At 37.8% G+C, this 21994-nt stretch overlaps 1 protein-coding gene and 1 pseudogene across 1 annotated transcript in view; one reads left to right on the forward strand and one right to left on the reverse strand.

Annotated features, from left to right (window-relative positions):
• The window catches only part of SLC9C1 (solute carrier family 9 member C1), a 75689-nt gene that overhangs the window by 19430 nt on the left and 34265 nt on the right, over window positions 1–21994 (forward strand). The window contains 7 exon segments of the mRNA XM_055316027.1: window positions 1928–2071; window positions 3393–3567; window positions 7118–7199; window positions 9809–9975; window positions 11923–12048; window positions 18297–18394; window positions 21632–21751. Coding sequence (XP_055172002.1) covers window positions 1928–2071; window positions 3393–3567; window positions 7118–7199; window positions 9809–9975; window positions 11923–12048; window positions 18297–18394; window positions 21632–21751 — 912 coding nt within the window.
• LOC129503891 (uncharacterized protein C14orf119 homolog) lies at window positions 14982–15410 on the reverse strand (annotated as a pseudogene).

The raw sequence follows: 21994 nt of genomic DNA on the forward strand, positions 1-21994 counted from the left end.
CTACATCTACATTGGTCAAAGTAAGATGCTGACTCCAAACTACCCAACTAAAATCCTTTATTAAAAACTCTATTCTTAAAAAATTAAAAAAATTAAAAAAATAAAAACTCTATTCCTGTGTCTTCTAGTCCTCTAATTTTAGGCAAAATTTGGAACCTTATCTTGAGTTCATGTGGGCTCCCTTTTCCTTCTAATTTTCTCCATTCTCTACCCATCTATTTACTAATTTCCAGTATAATTCACTAGACAGGGCCAGGATTAAGTTAAGGCATGTGAAGGCACTCATCTCAGGCACAAAATTTAAGAACGTGTAAAAAAAAACAGTAATCAAGATAAATAATATTTTAGCACAATATTTTTAAAAAATAGAATTAATGCAGAAACTCCATGGTGAAAATACAAAAAGTTTAAATAAAGATGAGACCAATATTACTGATTAGTTCCTTCTGCCTCAGGCTCCAATATGGCTAAGCATGGCACTGCTACTAGAATAGAAAACCAATGTTTTAAGGACAATGAAGAGGTGTCATGAAAAACAAAAGATTAAGCTAGGGCATTTGAAGAGCATTGGCAATGCTATAAGAGAAAATATGGCCACACCATTATTCTGTCACCACACAGTTGATCCTTCTACTCCACCTTTCAGTTCCTGGACCTCCTCTCTTCCTATGAGCATGTTTACCATCCCGCTTATGACACCCTCTAAATGATCACTTCATAATCTCAATTTCAGGAATCTTACTGTCTAACATATGACATGTACCAGCTCCTACTCACCAAGATAGTAGAAATCTGGGGTAACAATGGTAAACCCTCCTATATCCTACAACATCTGCAGCAGGTCCTTGCCACTGTCTCATGTGCATCACCTCTCATGTTTTCAGCTTAAAGTCTCTAGGACCCCATTTCAAACAATTCTGCAATCACACTGAGACTACACTGTGTCAATCTTATGATTTTCCTCACCGGCCTCACTTCCTCCTTACTGAGATCATGCCTTTTGTTTAAAAACCATCTAATAACTTCTCATCCCTTCTGGCTACAGGTCAAAGTTGTTTTAATGGCAAATGAAGTCATATGTCCCCCTGATTTCCACCACTCTCACCCTCACTGACCCTGCCTAGCCACACTGATCACTCTGGGGCTCCTCAGACATGCCAGTCACGCTCCCTGCTTGTGCTTCTGTCCTTGTGTTTCTGCTCCTAAAATGTGCTTCCCCTGCATGCTGGCATAGTGGCTGCCTTACTTCTTTCATGCTTCTCTTCTATATTTATTTTGTTATAATACTATGACACTAAGCAGGAAATATATAGAAAGATAATAAGAAGTAAATTTTAAATAGCCTCCTATGGCACCAGCACCGAAATATGATCAATATTGGTAATTGAGTTTCCTTTTCCAAATTGCTTTGCCTGTAGCAGATGAGAACACGCACCTTGGAGTGATGTAGTTTTCCTGGGCTCTAGGGCACTTGAATATACATATGCTCACAAATCCCAAATGGAGAATCTACAAAGGGCATTCATTTGAATAAAGGATTAATTCACATCTAAATGCTAGCTGGAAGGCAGACTAGCGGTTCAGCATTTCTTTTAAAGACAAATAATTTTAGCTCTTCCTAATGATATAAGGAGTTCACAATTAGGATTCTCAAGTATATGAATCATGATGCCTGAATGAACCAAAACATTTTCAGAATCAGTGCCAAAAAAACACACTCATTTACATGTAGTTGCTCTAGAATTATTTACTTGTCTTAGTGTTCCTTCCCCTCCAGTTAAATTATATGCCCTTTGTGTGTAGGCAAATGCCTTATTCATATTTTCTTGATTAAACCTAGTACAATGCCTCACATGGGTAACTTTGTGATAAATATGTTAGATTAGTTAACTATAATTAACTACATTTATTTCTTCTGAAAATGCAGATTCTGGAATTGTCTCTCATTTGTTGCTTTTCTTATGGTGTTTACCTTCATTGGACTTCTAATTCCTGCGCATACGTATTTATATGTATCATTTTATGACATATATTATTCATTAAATATCTATTTCACACTTATTGTTTTAAGGTAAGAATGTCATTTGAATTTTTTTATTTATAGGGCATTGACTAAGTCCAAAGATATTGTTTAAATAGAAATGATTCATCCCTTAGAATGAAAATGAAGAATTGCCTCTTAAACTTGCCAAGGAATCATTAGCAAATTGCTGTTTTCCTGGGGTGGTTTTTCTTTTTTTCCAGTTTTTAACCGCATTTCAGAGCAATCCAAGCTCTTTATAAAATTTTTGATAATTGAAAGAAAAAAATTTTCATAATTTTACTACCTAGAGGCAACTGCTGTTAACATTTGCTATTGTTTCATCCAGTGTTACTTTTTTCTATGAGGTTTCATAAAGTTCAGCACCAATCATAAATAAAAGTTTTATGTTGCTTTTGTTTGCCCAACATTGCATAACAAATAATTTCCTTCTGATTAAATTATAGTTACAAATAGCTTTTAAAAAATCATTAGGAAGTCCTCTTTGTAAATGTCCTTTTTCCTTAAATAATTTTTGTAGCCCGCTTTTCAATGGTAAGAGGCAGAAGAGGGCAGCCCAGGAGGCTCAGTGGTTTAGCGTCTGCCTTCCGCCCAGGGTGTGATCCTGGAGACCCAGGATCAAGTCCCACGTCGGACTCCCTGCATGGAGCCTGCTTCTGTCTCTGCCTCTCTCTCATGAATAAATAAATAAAATGTTAAAAAAAAAAAGAGGCAGAAGAGAGTCTGCCCATGTATGTAAAAAGGACATGACACAGAGGAGGAAAACCCACCATGGCTACACTCTCTGGATTCTATTCCTCACCTTGCTAGCATTCTACTTCCATCTAGGAAAACTAATTAGGCGTCGACATCAGTTGGCTAGTGCCAATTAATGGAAATTAGTCCCATTCGTGTAAAATGTAGGAAATGTGTGATTAAAAGAAAAAATCGAAATGAATCGGCCAATATTGGATAGATTCATCAAGGTTAAAATCTACAAAGAGAAAGGGAAGACATTCCACCTCCCCTTCAGTTCTTATTCATTAGATTTGCTTTTATTTATTTTTGGGATCCAGAAGAGAATATATTTACAAAACATCTCTTTTTCTTTTCCGCCTAAGAAATATGGAATTACATGACTATAAACCTAATAGAAGGAAATAAAGAGAATAATGTCATCCTCTTGTCATGTCTCTCTATGAAATGTCCTTCTGCCTTTTTTTGGTGCCATCTATGCTAAGGTTGTGTGAAAGATGACTCCTTCATCTGAGAGTTGGCAATTCCACAGGGATCAGATTGGAATAGAGTAGAATGAAATGGAAAAAAAATGTCTATGGCAAGAATACATTTTAAAATCTCTTTTGTCTTTTAGACTCCTGGTCTTTCTATTATTGAGCCCTCTTCTGTCTCGATTTGGGCATGGGTTCAGCTGGCGCTGGGCATTCATAATGGTCTGGAGTGAAATGAAAGGAACACCTAATATAAACATGGCTCTTCTGCTTGCCTACTCTGACCTTTCTTTTGGCTCTGAGAGGGAAAAATCTCAAGTAAAGATAAATTAATTATTTTATTTGAACATTTAATGAATACTATTACCGTGTACTAAAATATGTTTTTGTCGTGAGGTAGCTCAACCCTACTTGGACTGTGGGAGAGATTTAGCTATGATGGCATGACTGGAGAGAAGAAAAACAACTGACAACTTTTTCTCTTCCTGGAGGCTCAAGGGATTCCTAAATCCTTTCCTTATATTGCAATCATATTTTTCATTACAAGAGCAATAAAACCACGTCAAATAAGAAAAGAGAGATGAACACACCCATTCCTTCTCTTACCTATCACTTGATTGAATCATTTGGGTTTATCTTTTCTGGCTTCTTTTTTCTTAAAAAAGATTTTTTTTTTTGTTTCTTTGAGAAAGAGAGAGAACATGCTGGAGAGAGCACTAGCAAGAGAGCACAAGCAGGGTGAGTGGCAGAAGGAGAGGGCAAATCAGACTCCCTGGTGAAGAGAGAATCCAACATGGGACTCAATCCCAGGACCTGGGATCATGATCTGAGTAGAAGGCAGACACTTAACCAACTGAGACACCCAGGCATTCCTTTTCATTACACTCTTAAAATAAGTTTATTATGAAGGTTAAAGGAGTTAAAATTTATAAATAATTTAAAATAGTACCTGATTACAGCACCTGGACAGCTCGATCAGTTAAGCATCAAAATCTTGGTTTGGGCTCAGATCATGATTTCAGGGTCATGAGATGGAGCCTTGCATTGGGCTCCATGCTGGGCAAGGAGTCTGCTTGAGATTCTCTCTCTCTTTCTCTCCCTCTGCCTTCATTTTGTGTTCTCTCGCTGTGCCAAACAAACAAATAAATAAAATAGTACCTAATACAGGGTACGAACTCAATAAGTGGGTTTTTTTTACTTACTCCTAATACCCACTCAAGAAAAGCAGAAACTGCTTATGATTGGCTATTTCTTTCTGTAATTTTGTGCAGTGACATTTTGTAATGCTAGGAACCAGAACATTTTAATTGTCAAGTGAAGTTGCCTCCTCACTGATACTAGCCCCCAATTCTGCCTAACGGAACACAGTTGGGTATAACTCTCCCTCCTTGTCATCTCCAGGTAAGAACATTACAAGGAGCTTTGCAAGAAATTTCCTGTGCAGATATCACAATGCATCTAACACTTCCATTGTGGGTTTTTTTTTTTTACACAAAAACTCCAAATGTAAAGGGAAGGACAGCAAGGGAATCATTGCATGTTCAACTGGATAATAGCGTAATCATTGAACAATTAAACACTGCTTTAAAACCAAAGTGATATTACATGATCTACCCCTTCTTTTTAACTATCTCCACATGCCTGAATAACAAGGTTGATTCAGCACCACACATCCTGACCAGTGTAATGGTAGACACTGCACATGGATCTGGATTCTGAATTTCTAGTTGACTGCTATTTGCTGTGTGGCCATCAGCAAGTTATTTAACTCTCATCCCATCACACGTCAGTTTCCTCATTTCAAAAGGGCGTGCTAGAAAATGTTTAATAAGTAACTTTATTAGGGGTCAAAGGGAGCCCTAATTCATAGCATTTGCCAATTGGTGTTGCCTAATTGCTCTAACAGAATAACAGTCAACTCAATAACTTCCTGAAAATTTAATGATCAGCTCTCTTGAACTGCCAAAAGCCAGTTCTGGCACACCACAATCTTAAAGGCTTATGATGAGAAATAGAAAACGTACATAAAATGCTTAACACATTGTTTAGCATGTAATGTGAATGTATAAGAAATATGAGCTATAGTGATGAGGATAATGATGCCATGTAGACCTGATTTGAGATAAAACTCTAGCAAATAAAATCTTGTAATGAAATGCCCTCACTAGTAGTAATTAGTTGAGAAGGAAGTTGCACTTCTTCCTTAGTTTAACTTGGCTGAAGTTGGCTGAATCCTACAGCTAACTTTTTAATACTTATGAAGCAGCACTACAGGAAAAGGTTGAAAATGAGTTAATCTTGTCTCCACAACTCCCAAGTTAAATGACCTTGGGTGAGTGACAGTACCTGAGTTTCCCACCCATGTAATTGGACAATATTGGTATTTACTTCATAGAATTGTAGTGATGATTAAATACGCCTCATATATTGTGCTCTGTGCTTCCTATAGAGATGTTAGCTCGTATTACTATTACCTAATTTGGTGGTTCTCAACTTTGAATGCACCAGAATGCTTCAGGAACTTACAGCAAATTACCGATGCCTGTGGAATTCTGACGCTGGCCATAATAAATAATGGGTATCAGAATTATTTCCTATAGTAAACAACTATTAAACTAGTTAAAATATATGAAGCACCTGAATATATTCTTCAAATTTTCTACAATTTTATAATAAAGGAAAAACAATCTAATTTTTAAAATAGGCATAAGAATTGAACAGACACTTCACAAGGAAGGATATATAACACTAAGTACACTAAAAATGTTCGACATCGTTACTTTAGGAAAATGCAAACTAAAACCACAATGGGAAACAATGTTCAATTTACTCGAAGGTTTTAGAATTGGCAGTTCTTATCTATAGACATAGAAATCAGAACTGTAGTTGCCTCTCGTGGGGTACAGGATTGATTGTGAAGGGGTACTTGAGATGTTGTGGGGGAATATAAAAATATTGTACTTCTCGATGGGGTTGAGGGTTATGTGAATGTATGCAATGTCAAAAATTTATCAAAGGGAACACAAGTGCATTTCAAGTATGTACATTATACCTCGGTTTTTCTAATTACTAATGCTTGGGCTCCACCCTTGAGTAAATCAGAATATTCAGTGGGAGCATCCTGGGCACCATTATGTTAAAGTTTCCCAATGATTCTAATGTGCAGCCTAGAAGGCTTCTGTTGTGGTTTCATGATCTGTCTCTAACCTCCATCTGTAGCCAAAAAACAGAGGACTGGCTAAGGGTATAACATAAATTCTAGAAGTTGGAGCTATGTAAATCAATAGAAGTGTGCAGTCTCAGATTGAAAAGTATTGTTTCAACTTGGAATACAAGTAGGAAAAAAAAGAATCAAGTGGCACCAAAGACATAATTGCTCCTCCTTCCTGACAATAAAGGGATGCAGAGAGGCAAAATATGAGGTGAAGCCAACCTATCAAGAACGCTGATTGATTCTCTTTTTTCAGATGAGAATTATTTGCTATGGATGGTAATGTCGAACACAGAATGGCTATGCACACGGTGGTGTGTATAGTGAATAAGAATTGATAAAGTACAGGCATATTCCCAAGATCTAAGAAGTATAGCAATGGAATTTAAGGACAAGCCTTTTTTTTTCCAGTGTCTCTATAAATATATGTTTACTTGTCAAATCATGTTTCCTGAGTTTTGATTTGGTTCCAAAAAGTTGGATAAAACATATGCAGGAAAATAGAGAATCCCCAGAGCACTTTAACATGCCTGATGTTCAAATTCTCTCCTACTATGAGGACTTTTTGACTTTATACAATTTAGCTTAATTTAAATATAGAATATGTTATAAGAAATTGTCATGAATACTTACTTTGTATTTTTCTTTCTATTCTAGATACTATTTCATGGAGTTTCAGTATGCTTAGTTACGTTAATTGTCAATAGATTTATTTTGCCAATTGCAGTTAGTAAATTAGGTAAGCCCTACTAATTACTAACACTGAGTGAAGAAACAGACATTCTAAATATGCTAAAGAATTACTAATGATGAAGAAAGCATCTGCATAAATAAAAATCAACAGTATATCTAATTGAAGAGAAAATTGGATCTCTGTATAAAAGTATATGAACAGTATAGGCCAATAACCTTGTATAAAAAGATACTTGTGTACATTGGTCTAATTTAAATAAATAATACAATAAGTTTATTTAATTATTCAACAAACTTTTATTGAAAGCCTCCTATCTGCCAGGCACTATTCTAACTGACAATGATGCATTATGGTCTTGTGTGCATCAAAGTAAACAAATCAAACATAAATAAGATAGAAAATAAAATGAGTGCTAGGTTCCTGAGGAAGCTAGAAGCTGAATGTGTTTAAGGAAAGAGAGTCTGACCTTTTGGGAACAAGGCAGGTAGGGGAGAATGTACAGATGGAGAGGTAGGAAGGAATTACGTAGTGAAAGGCCTTGGATGTTAAGATTTTTATTCTAAGGGCAAAAAGAGTTCCTTGACCAGTTTTAAGCAAGTAAGTATAATTATATGGTTAAATCTAGTTCTGTGGATAACTGATTGCTGGGTATGAGGAGCATAGAAACAGAAATAGCAGTTGTAGGAGGCAGTTGGATTGTGCAATATGCCTGTTTTCATCCTCTACTTGTTAAGAAGGGAAAAATGGAGATCTAGAGAGTAAAAAGTTCCTCCTCAAGATCATGCAACAAGGTAATGGCAGTTGAGGAACTAAAAGCAAATGGTCCTCATGTTTTGTTTTTTTTAAGATTTTATTTATTCATGAGAGACAGAGAGAGAGAGGCAGAGGCACAGGCAGAGGGAGAAGCAAGCTCCATGCAGGGAGCCCGACGTGGGACTTGATCCTGGGACCCCAGAATCACGCCCTGGGCTGAAGGCAGCGCTAAACCGCTGAGCCACCTGGGCTGCCCAGCCCTGACGCTTTTAATTCATTATACTCCCAACTGCTCTATCACCCTTTCTTTTACACAGAGCTTTCATCCTAATGCCACTTTTAATCAATCTGAGACTTCATCTTTATGGATGACATTGCATGCCCCAATCTACCTTCATTCCTTGTATTTGCAAAAAATCTTTTTTCTTTTTTTTTTTCAAATTCTCTGAGCTTTAACATAGTAAATTGGGAAGAAAAGATTAAAGAGGGGAGGTTTCACAAAGAGTATCATTTGTTCTACTTAGTAGCTAAATAAGCTTAAAATTCTTATTATGGAGCATTTGTTTACTTGCACTGAGAGCAGAGAAAATTTGCTCACTGAACATTATTGCTTTCCAAGGAAGCTTCTATGGCTCATAAAAAGAAATTTGTGTCTGATACAAAGAGTCTTTCAAACCTTAATGAGATCTGGAGATAAATATATATTTTATATATTTATCATATATATATACACAGTATTACATTTAGATAGGATATGTATATGCATATATCTATATCAATACCTCCTACATATGTATCCTACATGCATTCTGTATATTTATACATATATATATATATAGGGGATACAAATACCAGGGATGTATATGTAAGAAGTATAAATATACACAGATATATATCTCCTCCATGGATATCTCCTATATATTTATGTATCATCTACTCTGTGTATGTATGTATATATATGACATTATTATAAGAAATCAGCTTATGTGATTATGGAAGCTGAGAAGTCCCAAGATCTATAGTCCAGAAGTCTGAGAACCAGGAAAGTCAAAAGTGTAAGTTCCTGTCCAAATGCAAAGGCAGGAGAGGACTGATGTCCCAACTCAAAGACCACGAGGCAGAGAGAGTGGTTTGGATGAGGGTTGCCCACGACGAGGAGAGCAATCTGTTTTACCCAGTCTGCCCATTTAAATGTTATTCTTATCCAGAAACCCCTTCACAAACACACCTAGAATAATGTTACCAAATATCTGGGTATCATGTAGCCCAGTCAAGTTGACACATAAAATTAATCATCAAACCTCTATTCTTCTGTCTCCTCATCTATCAAACTGGGAAAAGGGTCTTTTAAAAGATGGGTAAAGTAATGAAAGACTTAATATGTTCAAGATGCAAGGTGCTGAGATGTGATTTCTCAGCATATTGTAAACACTCAGGGATCCCTGGGTGGTGCAGCGGTTTGGCGCCTGCCTTTGGCCCAGGGTGCGATCCTGGAGACCCGGGATCAAATCCCACGTCGGGCTCTCGGTGCATGGAGCCTGCTTCTCCCTCTGCCTATGTCTCTGCCTCTCTTTCTCTCTCTCACTGTGTGACTATCATAAATAAATAAAATTAAAAAAAAATAAAATAAAATCACAGGCTTTGTACAAAAATCTTAAAAAAAAATAAACACTCAATAAATATTAACTATTACTGTTATTTTTATGTACCTCGGCCTTTTTGAGGAGTATGAAAATAGAAAAGCTTGAAATTGTTAATGTTTCTATTATTAAACAATTTATGCTGAGTCTCTAACTTAAATAAAACATACTTGGTGGCAGTAAGAACAAAGGGAAACTTTATAATCCATATCAAAATGGTGGTGTCTTTATTATTGATAAAACACACTCTTCGTACCAAAGGTCTTCGTGATGTCACGTCAACAAAATATAAATCACTTCACTGTACATTTCAACACTTTCAAGAGCTAACCAAATCTGCAGCCTCTGCACTCAAATTTGACAAAGATCTTGCTAATGCAGATTGGAATATGGTTGAGAAGGCAATTAGACTTCAAAACCCATATGCGGTAAGCAAGTCATATCTTTTATTTACTCCTTCAAAGTGGATATCACTTACCTCAAGTAAGTCTAAATGTTATAAATATTAATTCAAAATTTCTAATACTTGTAATTGACAGAGAAGTTGTATCGGTAACCCACTGTCATAACAGCAAGGAGGGAATCTTAGTGTAAATTCAAAAGAAGGAGCAATGCATTGGAGCTCCCTATAAAAGATGTCATAAGAGAGGAGAGTGAGCCTTAGATAAAGGCTGTTTTTTTTAGCAGATTGACAGTGGACAGGTGCTTTTGTTCAGTGTTTATTTAGCATTTGTTTATACTAGTATATATGCCAAGCACTTGCTAGCCCCTCACTTAGGATTAATATTATATTTTGATATGAAATAGAATTCAAAGCCAGTATCATGAGATGTCACCTCCTGCTTCTGTGATATACTCTAGAAACTCTGAGGTCAGACTTCTTATTCATTGAAGGGCATGTAACTCCCCAGTCATCTCATAGCTGCCATAAAGAAAAATAATAGAAGCTGTTCTGGAATTTTCTCAAATGCCACTGCTTCTTTGCTATCTCCTACGTTAGGTCCAGTTTTCAATGTAATTTTGTTGTTGTTTTTAAGGTTTTATTTATGTATTTGAGAGAGAGAGAGAGAGACAGAGCACAAGCAGCAGGGAGCAGCAGGCAGAGGGAGAGGGAGAAGCAGGCTCCCCACTGAGCTAAGAGCCCAGCCTTGACCCCCAGACTCCATCTCAGGACTGAGCCACCCAGGCGCCCTCAATATAATAATATTTCAATGCATACTGTATGTTGCAGTTTTTGCAATGTTTTGCTGCATCATACAATATGAGGAATCAACTTCTAGGAATGGAGACATATGAAAATTGGTTTCTATAAAATAGGATTCCCCCAAATCCACTTTATGCCCACTAACCAGTGCTTGAAGCTCCAGATGGGGACTCGGAACCAAGCCCTATGCCTACAGGAATACTGCCAGGATTTCTGGATATGACAAGTACCAAGTCAAATCCAATTATTTTCTATAGTAGCTCCCAATTGCTGACTGTGGCCTTTTGCCAACCTAGAAAGCTTATTAAAATATGACTTTATTCCCCAGTCCCCAATCAGGAGATTCTAATGCAGATAGTCTGAGGTCGTCCCAGGCATATATATTTTTGTTCCATTTACCCAGCTGATTCTAGTGCAAAATCAAGATTGAGGCCCTCACTCTGATACTTGATCTGTTTCGGAAGACAGATGATCAAACATGGGAGATATTATGGTGTTACAAATAGATTGCTTAATAGATTGGATTTGGATTCAGAAAATCTGGGTTCGTGTCCTAGCTTTGTAAACTTAATAAATAGCTTTGGGATCTTGAGCAAATCTTTTATTTTCTCTAAACTTCAGCTTTTTTCATCTGTTAAGGAATTTATCCATAATCCCCATCTCTCAATGCTAAGTTCACTTTCTACTTTACCTTAAGTTATTAGGTTAAGGCAGTGATTGTCAAATTTTAGTGGCAACAAGGATCATGGAATGGGTTTGTACAAAACACAGATTGCTGCCCTCTGTCCCAGAGTCTCTGATTCAGCAGGTCTGAGTTGGGGTCTGAGAATGCACATCTCTAACAATTTCCAGGTGATGCTGAGGCTGCTGGGGACCACACTTTCAGGACCATTGGTTTAAAGTGGGATCCCATATATGGTAGCTTTTATAAATTGTCAGAGACACCATGTAAAGGTAAAAATACAAGTCTCTTCCCTCAACACTAGCAATTATTTTACCTGCTAGATAACTGTGAAATGATGAGGAAACTCACCTGAACACTTTTTCTGTATCTAGAAGATTTTCTATCATTTTTCAAACCAAATTTTTACACGAATTACTTGAGGGTTATGCTAAAAAATAGGTTAATATTCGTGTGTTTTGTTTTGCTTTTATTTCTGTTTCACCCTAGTTGAGTCAAGAAGACACAACAGAACATCAAAAGGTGAAATGTCTAGACTGTAACAGGGAAATAGATGAGACCCTTAACATTGAAGCAATGGAACTGGCCAACAGGCGTCTCTTGTCAGCACAAATCGTTAGTACTGATCATCATGCACTTTTAAAATAATATTTTGGTTCAAATTATACTGAAAACTTTCTCCTTTGCTAACAACATCTTGATTATGCTTACCTGCATAACTTAATAGATTGCTACAAAGGTACAGGGAAGTTTGGCATTGTCTTAGGAATCTGACTGCCAAAAAAAGGAAAAGAAAAATAGATCCATCCAAAATAGCCTAAGTAAAAGGTATTTTATTAAGAGGATTTGGGAATTTCACAGATTCCAATGTCAGGAATTACAGCTGAACTCAACCTTCAGGTGCGTTACGCAGCCATTTCTACGACACTGCCCATTTCTGGGTCCACGTCATTTCTTCATGAAAGATCCCACCAACTCTGCTAATAACTGTAAGTAGAGAGTAGTATTTATCATATCAAATCTTGGACAAAAGTTAGAGAAATTCTGTGGCACCACAGCATACTAGATTCTGTGCGAAATTGCTATTAGCCTAGTTGCCATTTACTATCCAGGTCAAGATCATGACTCATTCCCATGACTCCTGCTTTCAAAATGTTCATGTTGAGCTTTCCTCATTGCATGTGGAGCTCTCATCCATGTCTTGGCTATTCCAGTCATACAGGATTTCAAGCATTCTACGTGTTCAATCTAACTTGGGAAATGGAAAGTCTATAGGGTACAATTGTTCTCTCTTCAGCATTAGACATGGCAAAGAGGTTGGCTCTCAAAGGCACCTTATCCAAGGACCTAAATAATTTTTCTAAGCAAATGAGGCAGTGCCATGAAGGATGAACCTATATGATGCTTTTTTCCACCAGCAAATTTTATGATATTATATCTTTGAGTTACTTCCAGAGTTTTAATTTAACTCAGGAAGATACGGTATTCAAGAACTCTGAAAACCAATACAGAAGCCTCCATTTTGAGTCTTGCTTTCATTAATTATATGATTCATGAATTATTCTTTTTAGTCTTTATTCTCCCCATTTGTAAAAGAGGAAAATGTTAACCGCAAGACCTCTTAGATTTTTCTCTGCTTGTGATATTCTCTTTTCTGCAATATGCATTCCACATACCTTTTTTTATTTTTTTGCCCGAAATATTTGTTTTCTACCATTATATCTTTTTTGATTTTGTGCTCTGTATTGGGTCTTAACCAGGAAATCCTATTTTTTTTAAAGTAGGTTGGATCTTTCTGCTCTGCTCTCCAGCTCTTTATCTCATCTTGCATCTTTTAAGCCCTTCTTTGTTCTAGACATATTTTCATGTTTACCTTGGTTTGTTGATTTTGGTTTGTTTGTTTGTTTGTTTTTTAAATTTTATTTTGGAGTTCAATTTGCCAACATATAGCATAACACCCCGTGCTCATACCGCCAAATGCCCCCCTCAGTGCCCATCACTCAGGCACCCCAACCCCCCGCCCACCTCCCTTTCACTACCCCCTGTTCGTTTCCCAGAGTTAGGTGTCTCTCATGTTTTGTCTCCCTCGCTGATATTTTCACTCATTTTCTCTCCTTTCCCTTTATTCCCTTTCACTAATTCTTATATTCCCCAAATGAATGAGACCATATAACATTTGTCCTTCTCCGATTGACTTATTTCACTTAGCATAATACCCTCCAGTTCCATCCACGTTGAAGCAAATGGTGGGTATTTGTCGTTTCTAATGGCTGAGGAATATTCCATTGTATACATAGACCGCAGCTTCTTTATCCATTCATCTTTCGATGGACACTGAGGCTCATTCCACAGTGGACATTGCTGCTATAAACATTGGGGTGCAGGTGTTTCAGTGTTTCACTGCATCTGTATCTTGGGGTAAATCCCCAGCAGTGCAATTGCTAGGTTGTAGGCCAGATCTATTTAACTCTTTGAGGAACCTCCACACAGTTTTCCAGAGTGGCTGCACCAGTTCAAATTCCCACCAACAGTGCAAGAGGGTTCCCCTTTCTCCACATCCTCTCCAAAATTTGTTGTTTCCCATCTTGTTAATTTTCACCATCCTCACTGGTGTGAGGTGGTATCTCATTGTGGGTTTTTTTTTCCTGGGATTCTTTATTTTGATACAAAAAATAAACCCTTTAACCTATAGAGTGTCACTTGTTTTCATATCACAGAGCAAACTTACAGAATAGGAATCTATTACCAGCTCTAAGAATATCACATATACTTTAGAAGTCATTGCTATTTGGATTCAAACAAACATCAGTGTGGAAGGAGTAACTAATTGTTTCCCTCTCCTGATTTTTTCATAATTTTACAAAATCATCACTAGGAAAGCTAATAGTTGGCATGTCACACAATTATGCCAGAATCTGGAAAGGGCAGTGAAACCAACCATGTTAATCCAGTTAAACTATAAAAACATGACCTTTTATTGTCCTTCTCTCCTGCTTCTGGAGTAGAAAAGCTCTACTTAAAAGCCCCATGGGCCAGCAATATGCTTGGGTTATTATTTTTTTTATGCTTGAGTTATAATGTGAGTTCCCTCTCATTATACTTGCAAAAGAAGCCACGGAATTCTTCAGAGTCTGATATGTAGAAAGGAGCAAGCCAGGAGGCAGACTGGATTTACTTGGATGGAAAACATTTATGTGAGCAGTCCAGTTGATAGGCTTTTAACATTGAAATAACCAAGGCTTGGGGCACGTGGGTGGCTCTGTTGGTTAAGCATCCAACTCTTGATTTCGGCTCAGGTCATGATCTCAGGATTGTGAAATGAAGCCCGCTTAAATCAGGCTTAGTGTGGGGCATGGATCCCGCTTAAGATTCTCTCTGTCCCTCTGCCCTTCCCTGCCTCCAAAGATATAATCAAGCCTGTACAAGTCAACAAGTTCAATCAGCTGATTGTAATACCATCCCTAGACCTTTAAGCGACACATTTGAAGTTCTCACAGTAAAGTTGTGGCTCCACCAGCTGTGATTATCTTCTTTGATTTTAATGTCCATCAGTCTTTACCAGCTTTAGCAGCCACTGCTTGGTAAAACTTTGCCACGAAGTCTGGCTCACTGACCTCCAGCTGCCTGACAAATTCATTGCACTCCTGCTCAGCCCAACCTCGAAACCACTGATCCCAAAGACGTAGCTGGCACTCAAAGATACAAGGTGGTCAGTTTGCTCTGGACATACTAAGCTGCTCCAGCCCTTCCAGCAGTGGCTGTAATTTTCCTGGCACTGCCTTAGCTACCAGATCCTGTAGGAAACGTTCACACTGGGGACCTGACCAACTGGCAAACCAGTGAAGAATACACTTCATCTCTTGGGAAGTGATGTAAGACATTGGGGGTGGGGAAGAGTTAGTAGTACTATCTTGTACTGAGGGTAAGGGAGGAGGGAAGGATAGTGGCATTGAAGAGGTAGATGGTTCCAACAGCATCCTCCCCTTTCCTCTCACAGGGAACCCAGAGACCATCAAAAAAATGCTTAAATTCCAACTGTCGCCGCTGCTTCCATGTTTCCTGAAAACCCCTCCTCATTGTGGTTTTGATTTTTATTTCCCTGATGGCCAGTGATGCGGACCGTTTTCTCATGTGCTTGTTGGCCATGTCTGTGTCTTCCTCTGTGAGATTTCTCTTCATGTCTTTTGCCCATTTCATGATTGGATTGTTTGTTTCTTTGCTGTTGAGTTTAATAAGTTCTTTATAGATCTTGGATACTAGCCCTTTATCTGATAGGTCATTTGCAAATATCTTCTCCCATTCTGTAGGTTGTCTTTTAGTTTTGTTGACTGTTTCTTTTGCTATGCAGAAGATTTTTATCTTGACTAAGTCCCAATAATTCATTTTTGCTTTTGTTTCTCTTACCTTTACGGATGTATCTTGCAAGAAGTTTCTGTGGCCAAGTTCAAAAAGGGTGTTTGTTGCCTGTGTTCTCCTCTAGGATTTTGATGGAATCTTGTCTCACATTTAGATCTTTCATCCATTTTGAGTTTATCTTTGTGTGTGGTATAAGAGAATGACCTAGTTTCATTCTTCTGCATGTGGATGTTCAATTTTCCCAGAACCATTTATTGAAGGGACTTTTTTTTTCCAGTGTATAGTCTTTCCTGCTTTGTCGAATATTAGTTGACCATAAAGTTGAGGGTCCACTTCTGGATTCTCTGTTCTGTTCCATGGATCTCTGTGTCTGTTTTTGTGCCAGTACCACACTGTCTTGATGACCACAGCTTTGTAGTACAACCTGAAATCTGGTGATGTGATGCCCCCAGCTCTGGTTTTCTTTTTTAATATTCCCCTGGCTATTTGGGGTCTTTTCTGATTCCACACAAATCTTAAGATGATTTGTTCCAACTCTCTGAAGAAAGTCCATGATATTTTGATAGGGATTGCATTAAGTGTAACATTGACAATTTCACAATATTAATTCTTCCAATCCATGAGCATGGAATATTTTTCCATCTCTTTGTGTCTTCCTCAATTTCTTTCAGAAGCGTTCTGTAGTTTACACTAACAATGAGACTGAAGAAAGAGAAATTAAGGAGTCAATCCCATTTACAATTGCACCCAAAAGCATACGATACCTAGGAATAAACCTAACCAAAGAGGTAAAGGATCTATAGCCTAAAAACTACAGAACACTTCTGAAAGAAATTGAGGTTTGTTGATCTTGTTTCTGTAACCTCGATTCTAATGCTCACTGCTCCAACTGTTACTAGTCTGTTACAGCTTTCAAAGCTTTGAGAGCTTTTACTTAAATATCAGCCATTTATTGTTATCTGGGGCAATATCCTCTCTATTATTGTACATTAGAAGAGGAAGCACAGCATGATGAGATGGTGGTATAGGAGACACAATATCCCCCAACCATCTTGGGGGCCTGGCAAGAGGAAAGGGGAGACAGGCTTTAAATTCAGAGAGAACTGAGTAATGTGATCTTGGGAAAAATACTTAACTCTTGGAGCTTCAGTTTTCTCATTATGAAATAGAGATTAGAATATCTTCCCCATAGATTTCCTGCAAGAATTAAATAATTCTGTGTAATATACACATAAATCAGCTAATTTTATAGTATGGCAAAGAGCTCAATAAATGGCACTTATTTGAAGGAATCAACCATTCTCTAAATTCTTCTTATATTTGGATGTGAATGATCATTTAGGAATTAACATTTTTCTAGGACCTGTTTTGTCATTTCTGTTGCTAAGCTTTCATGAGTTCCATATTTACTTGCAGCTTCCTTATTTTTCTACAAACTATGGTGTTTACCTTAGAGGATATTGAAAAAAATAGACTCCTAACTCTGGGAAACGGACTAGGGGTAGTGGAAGGGGAGGAGGGCGGGGGGTGGGGGTGACTGGGTGGTGGGCACTGAGGGGGGCACTTGACGGGATGAGCACTGGGTGTTATTCTGTATGTTGGCAAATTGAACACCAATAAAAAATAAATTTATTATTAAAAAAAGAAAATATGTTAATCTCATGTTATTTCATAAATATTGCAATAAAGTTTAAGAAGAAGAATGTTACTCTGTTGAATCACTGTATTATGGCAAATAATCTTTTGTTTCCTCATTCTTAAAATTAAATTTATCCTTTTCTGGTATCCCTCAAGAGCAAACTGCGTTTTAATATCCATAAATGATCCTGCAGACAGGATGTGTTCTATGGAAGCAAAAGCCTTTTGTTACATCATACATTTCAATTTAGGAAGTTGGTCTGTACAGTGATTTGTAACAGTGTGCAGCACACTGAGGCAGGGCAGTGTCAGATAGTGGTTTCTCCAGGACCAGACATAGTGCCTGAAGCAAAGTGAGCTCTCAGGATATGGACCAAATGAACAAATGACTGTTTTCTGTACAACAGTGACAACTCATTTAATGCTTATACCAGACTGGAGAAAATAGAGTACCATTGTCGAAATATTTAGAAAAATGAAGTGAAAGATAAAAACCAGGATTCTCTACTACAGGATTTTTCAGAGCCTTGAATTTTCTAGTATGCATTATAAACTGTTAAAATGGGTATATACTTGGATCAGGAACTTCCCATATTTTTTTTTTTTTTGGCCATAGAACTCCACTTATTTTTGAAGGCCTTATTAAGGAACCTAGTTGCCTACAGAGCCAGTTTGATTTTACCCAAAGCTGAGACAGACCTTCTGCACTGATCTCAAGGTCTGGATTCCATAAAAACATTTTTTTATAAAGGTACTAGATTATTTAAGGACTTCGACTTCTCTCTCACAGACTGTTTTTCCATAAAGGGAATACTAAGTTGTTATTGTTATCCATCCTATATAATAATTTGACTGCACATTTCTTTTAGGCAAGCTACCAGAGACAATACAGGAACGAGACTCTATCCCAGAGTGCAGCCCAGGTGCTGGTGGGTGCAGCAGGAAGTTTTGGAGAGAAGAAGGGAAAGTAAGTATATTGGCAAGAGAATGCTTTCATCCTAAGCCCCTGCCTTTAGGGAATTATGCAAGTGAGTTATCTTGCTCTTTCTGGTAACTTGGTATCATCCAGTATTATGTGTGTGAGTCACTGCCAGCCCTGCACTCCCAAATCAGGCCAAATCACTTACTTTCAGTTTCTTAGCTTGTTCTGCTTATTCAGACTTCTGTGCATTTGAACATGCTGCTTCTTCCAATTGAGATGCTCTTTCCTTTTTCCTTTTGCCCCCAAAGCTGACCTGTGGTAAAATACTTTTCCTTTTAGACTACTTGAATGCCTCACTAAGGTCAAAGACTCCCTTAATTCCTCCAGGCGCATCTTCCCAATGCATATTCTCTCTTAATACCCAGCATATTTTTGTAATAGCTTCTTTTGCTGTAAGCCTCTGCAGTACACAAGTGAGTTCCTTGAAGTCCACATATTAAACAGTAGCCCCAGATCCCCTTGGAAGGACGAAGGATATAAGAGTAAGCTAGAGGAAGAGTTAAACTGCCATGCAGGTACAATGATGTCTACCCAAAGCCCCAACATAACATACATTCTTGTTCTAGACTACACTTCTGAACTAAAGGCACCAAAATTCCCTGCTCAAATGGTCCCAAAGCTCCTTTGCAAGGCATTCTTGGGCATTTTCCCTGGGCCACTATTTCACAAGCAAACTGGGCCTTTGGTGTGCATACCCTGAAAGCTAGGAGAAATACCAGCATGGTGTCTACTCACAAGTACTGGCTTGTGGCACAGAGGAGGGATAAAGCTTGATGGGGGAAGAAAAGCAGTCAGACGTTGGAGCACAGTCTCACTGCAGTTCAAGTATAAATTTCAAAGAGTGTAAGAGATTCCATTTCAAGCCTAGCCATACAAATCATTATGACATACCTGTCAAGGTAGGAAGATAAACTACACCTTACTTAAATTTTGTTTTCTTGATTAATGAGGGTAAAGACAAGAGCCTCTACATGCCTCTTTGCTCTAGGCCATTCAAATGCTTATGGGAAAAAGACCGGGAAAAGGGCTGGGCAAATGTGATCACTTAAAAACATGATGCACACTTTAAAGAAGACAGATGCACAGTGTACAGTGGAAGTTTTTAAATGGATAAGTAAATAACATGCTGAAAAACATTATCACTGTGTTGTTCAGGAGAAGCTAATATTTTAAAAAAGCAGTGTAGAGCAATTCAGCCCATTGCTTTTATTTTTCCTCTTTAAATCTTCCAAGAAGGCAGAAGCAATCTATGTCTATGAAGACCTAGAGCAAGGAGGTCAACAGTGGGGAAAAGGGAGTTCAAGTGTTGAAAGGATTCCTAGTAGACAACAAAGGCAAATTTTAGAATACATTATTTTTTAGTCCTACATGAAAGAGATAAATATGACACTAATATGTGCAAAAGTATATGACGGGCACTGTGGGATAAGTATCACTTATCCTAATAGGATAAGTGGAATGGTGTTCCAATCCCCAGAGAACTTCCTGTCAATGACAGTTATATTCAGTACTTGCCTCTTTGCTGGGCTGCTTTGGAGTTGACTTTGCCATTTGCTGGCCATTCCTATCAGTAGCCATATGCACTGGCGTGTCCTGTGGCAAGAAAACAAGTCTAAGGAAAGAAAGAGTTGGGGCATTGGACCTCTGCTAACTGCCTGTGTAATTGCCTGAGAAAGGATTCTTTGAATAGAAAGCATATATTTATTAAGTGCTGTGCCAAGCACAGTCCTAAACATGTTGTATTACCAATCTAACGTTATAAAAGTCTTGTGAGTTAAGTGTATTATCTTCATCTTGCTGTTGAGAAACGTGAAGCGCAAAGAGATGAAAACAGTTGACCCAAAGTCACTTGACAAATACATTACAGAGCTCGCATTCAAAGTTTAAGCAGCCTCACTATCCAGTTAAAGAGATCACAACTGTCTTCCTAAGTCAGGTCTAAAAGTGAATGTGATGATAAAAAATAGAAATTCAGGAACCTAGATTACTGATATCACGGAACCTTAGGATTCATATCAACTACTGAAATGACCAGATCTTAGTTGGGACATTAATTCCTTCAGGAAGGTTTCCTGATTCCCCAACACTACATTAAATGCCCCTCACTTAATGGATCCAGAGTGCTCTGTTATTTATTATCTCCATATCTCCTTCACTACAGTTTACTGCAATTGTTATTTTCATGTTTTACTACGCTAGTGTGCTGGACTCTTGGGAGCAGATCTGTATTTGTTTATGGTTTCTCCCCAGCTTTTAGCAAGCATAATATGTTCAATAGATATTTTTAACATTCGAAACAAATCAAGTCCTATGTAATTACTATATCATTCTATTGAATCAGAATTGAATGACTTCTTTTCAATTACATTTGTTCATAGCAGAGAAATTGCTCAAATTTCAGAGTAAAAACAGTATAGTCAATAGGAAGGACAAGGTCTACCTTTGCCCTTCCATTAAGCCATACTGTAAAAGTAGGGCCTCAGACCCAAGGATAACACCCTATCCCCCTGCTGATGAAGATAACGAAAACCAAGGGATTTAGCTAAGCAAGACCAAATTATAGCACATAAATATGAGCTACCTTGATAGAAAAGCCAGCAGAAAGCTAGAGACAATAGGATGTGTGCTATCAAACTCTTTTGGGGTTTTAGGACCACTGACTTCTCCAAGTAACCACTAATTCTTTACTTACCACTTGTATTTCCCCCCATAAATTCCTCAACTACCTGCCCAAAAGGTAAAATCAAAGAGATAAGAGGATATGTGAGATGGCCTGTATGCTTCATATTTACTTTCTTATTTAGTTATCCCCAACGGGCATGGATACTGTCAGGTCTATTTTGTAGAGCAAACATTTTAATGAGGTAATTTGTTCATTGCCTCACCAGATAATGGGGAGTCCAACATGAAAACCTGGATGTATTTGAATTCCAAATAGTTGAATCATGTTATTCTTTTCCTCCCTGAACCTTGACCTCTCTATTTTAAATCATGTATCTCCAATTTTTTATACTATCTCTTTAATGAGTGAGCCCCAGAATCTAAATTGATAATTACGTATCTACTTGTATCTACAACTTTGTGACTTGAACCTATGCTCATGAAATTATCCTATTCCCAGTTAAGAATGAACAAAACCATCTTCCTGCTTTCTGACAATACTGTATTAAATCTATCCCTCAAATTTTAAAGCATGTTTAGTGATTGCTTCTTTTTTTCCAGATATATGAGTCCTGAGACAATAAAGCACTATTCTGAAACCAAAAAACTGCTTGCCTTTATTAGAAAAGTATTGCTCAATTGGGTGTATAACACTAAAAAAGAAAAAGGGATTCCATCAAGGTAAGTGATTTTGAACCTTACTAGAGACGCTATTATATTGATTTTACTTTTTTTTTATTTTTTTTTTTATTTATTTACGATAGTCATACAGAGAGGGAGAGAGAGAGAGGGAGGCAGAGACACAGGCAGAGGGAGAAGCAGGCTCCATGCACTGGGAGCCTGACGTGGGATTCGATGCCGGGTCTCCAGGATCGCGCCCTGGGCCAAAGGCAGGCGCCAAACCGCTGCGCCACCCAGGGATCC

The sequence above is a fragment of the Nyctereutes procyonoides genome, unplaced genomic scaffold, assembly GCF_905146905.1.
Source record: "Nyctereutes procyonoides isolate TBG_1078 unplaced genomic scaffold, NYPRO_anot_genome, whole genome shotgun sequence".
In the NCBI taxonomy this organism is placed as follows: Eukaryota; Metazoa; Chordata; class Mammalia; order Carnivora; family Canidae; genus Nyctereutes; species Nyctereutes procyonoides.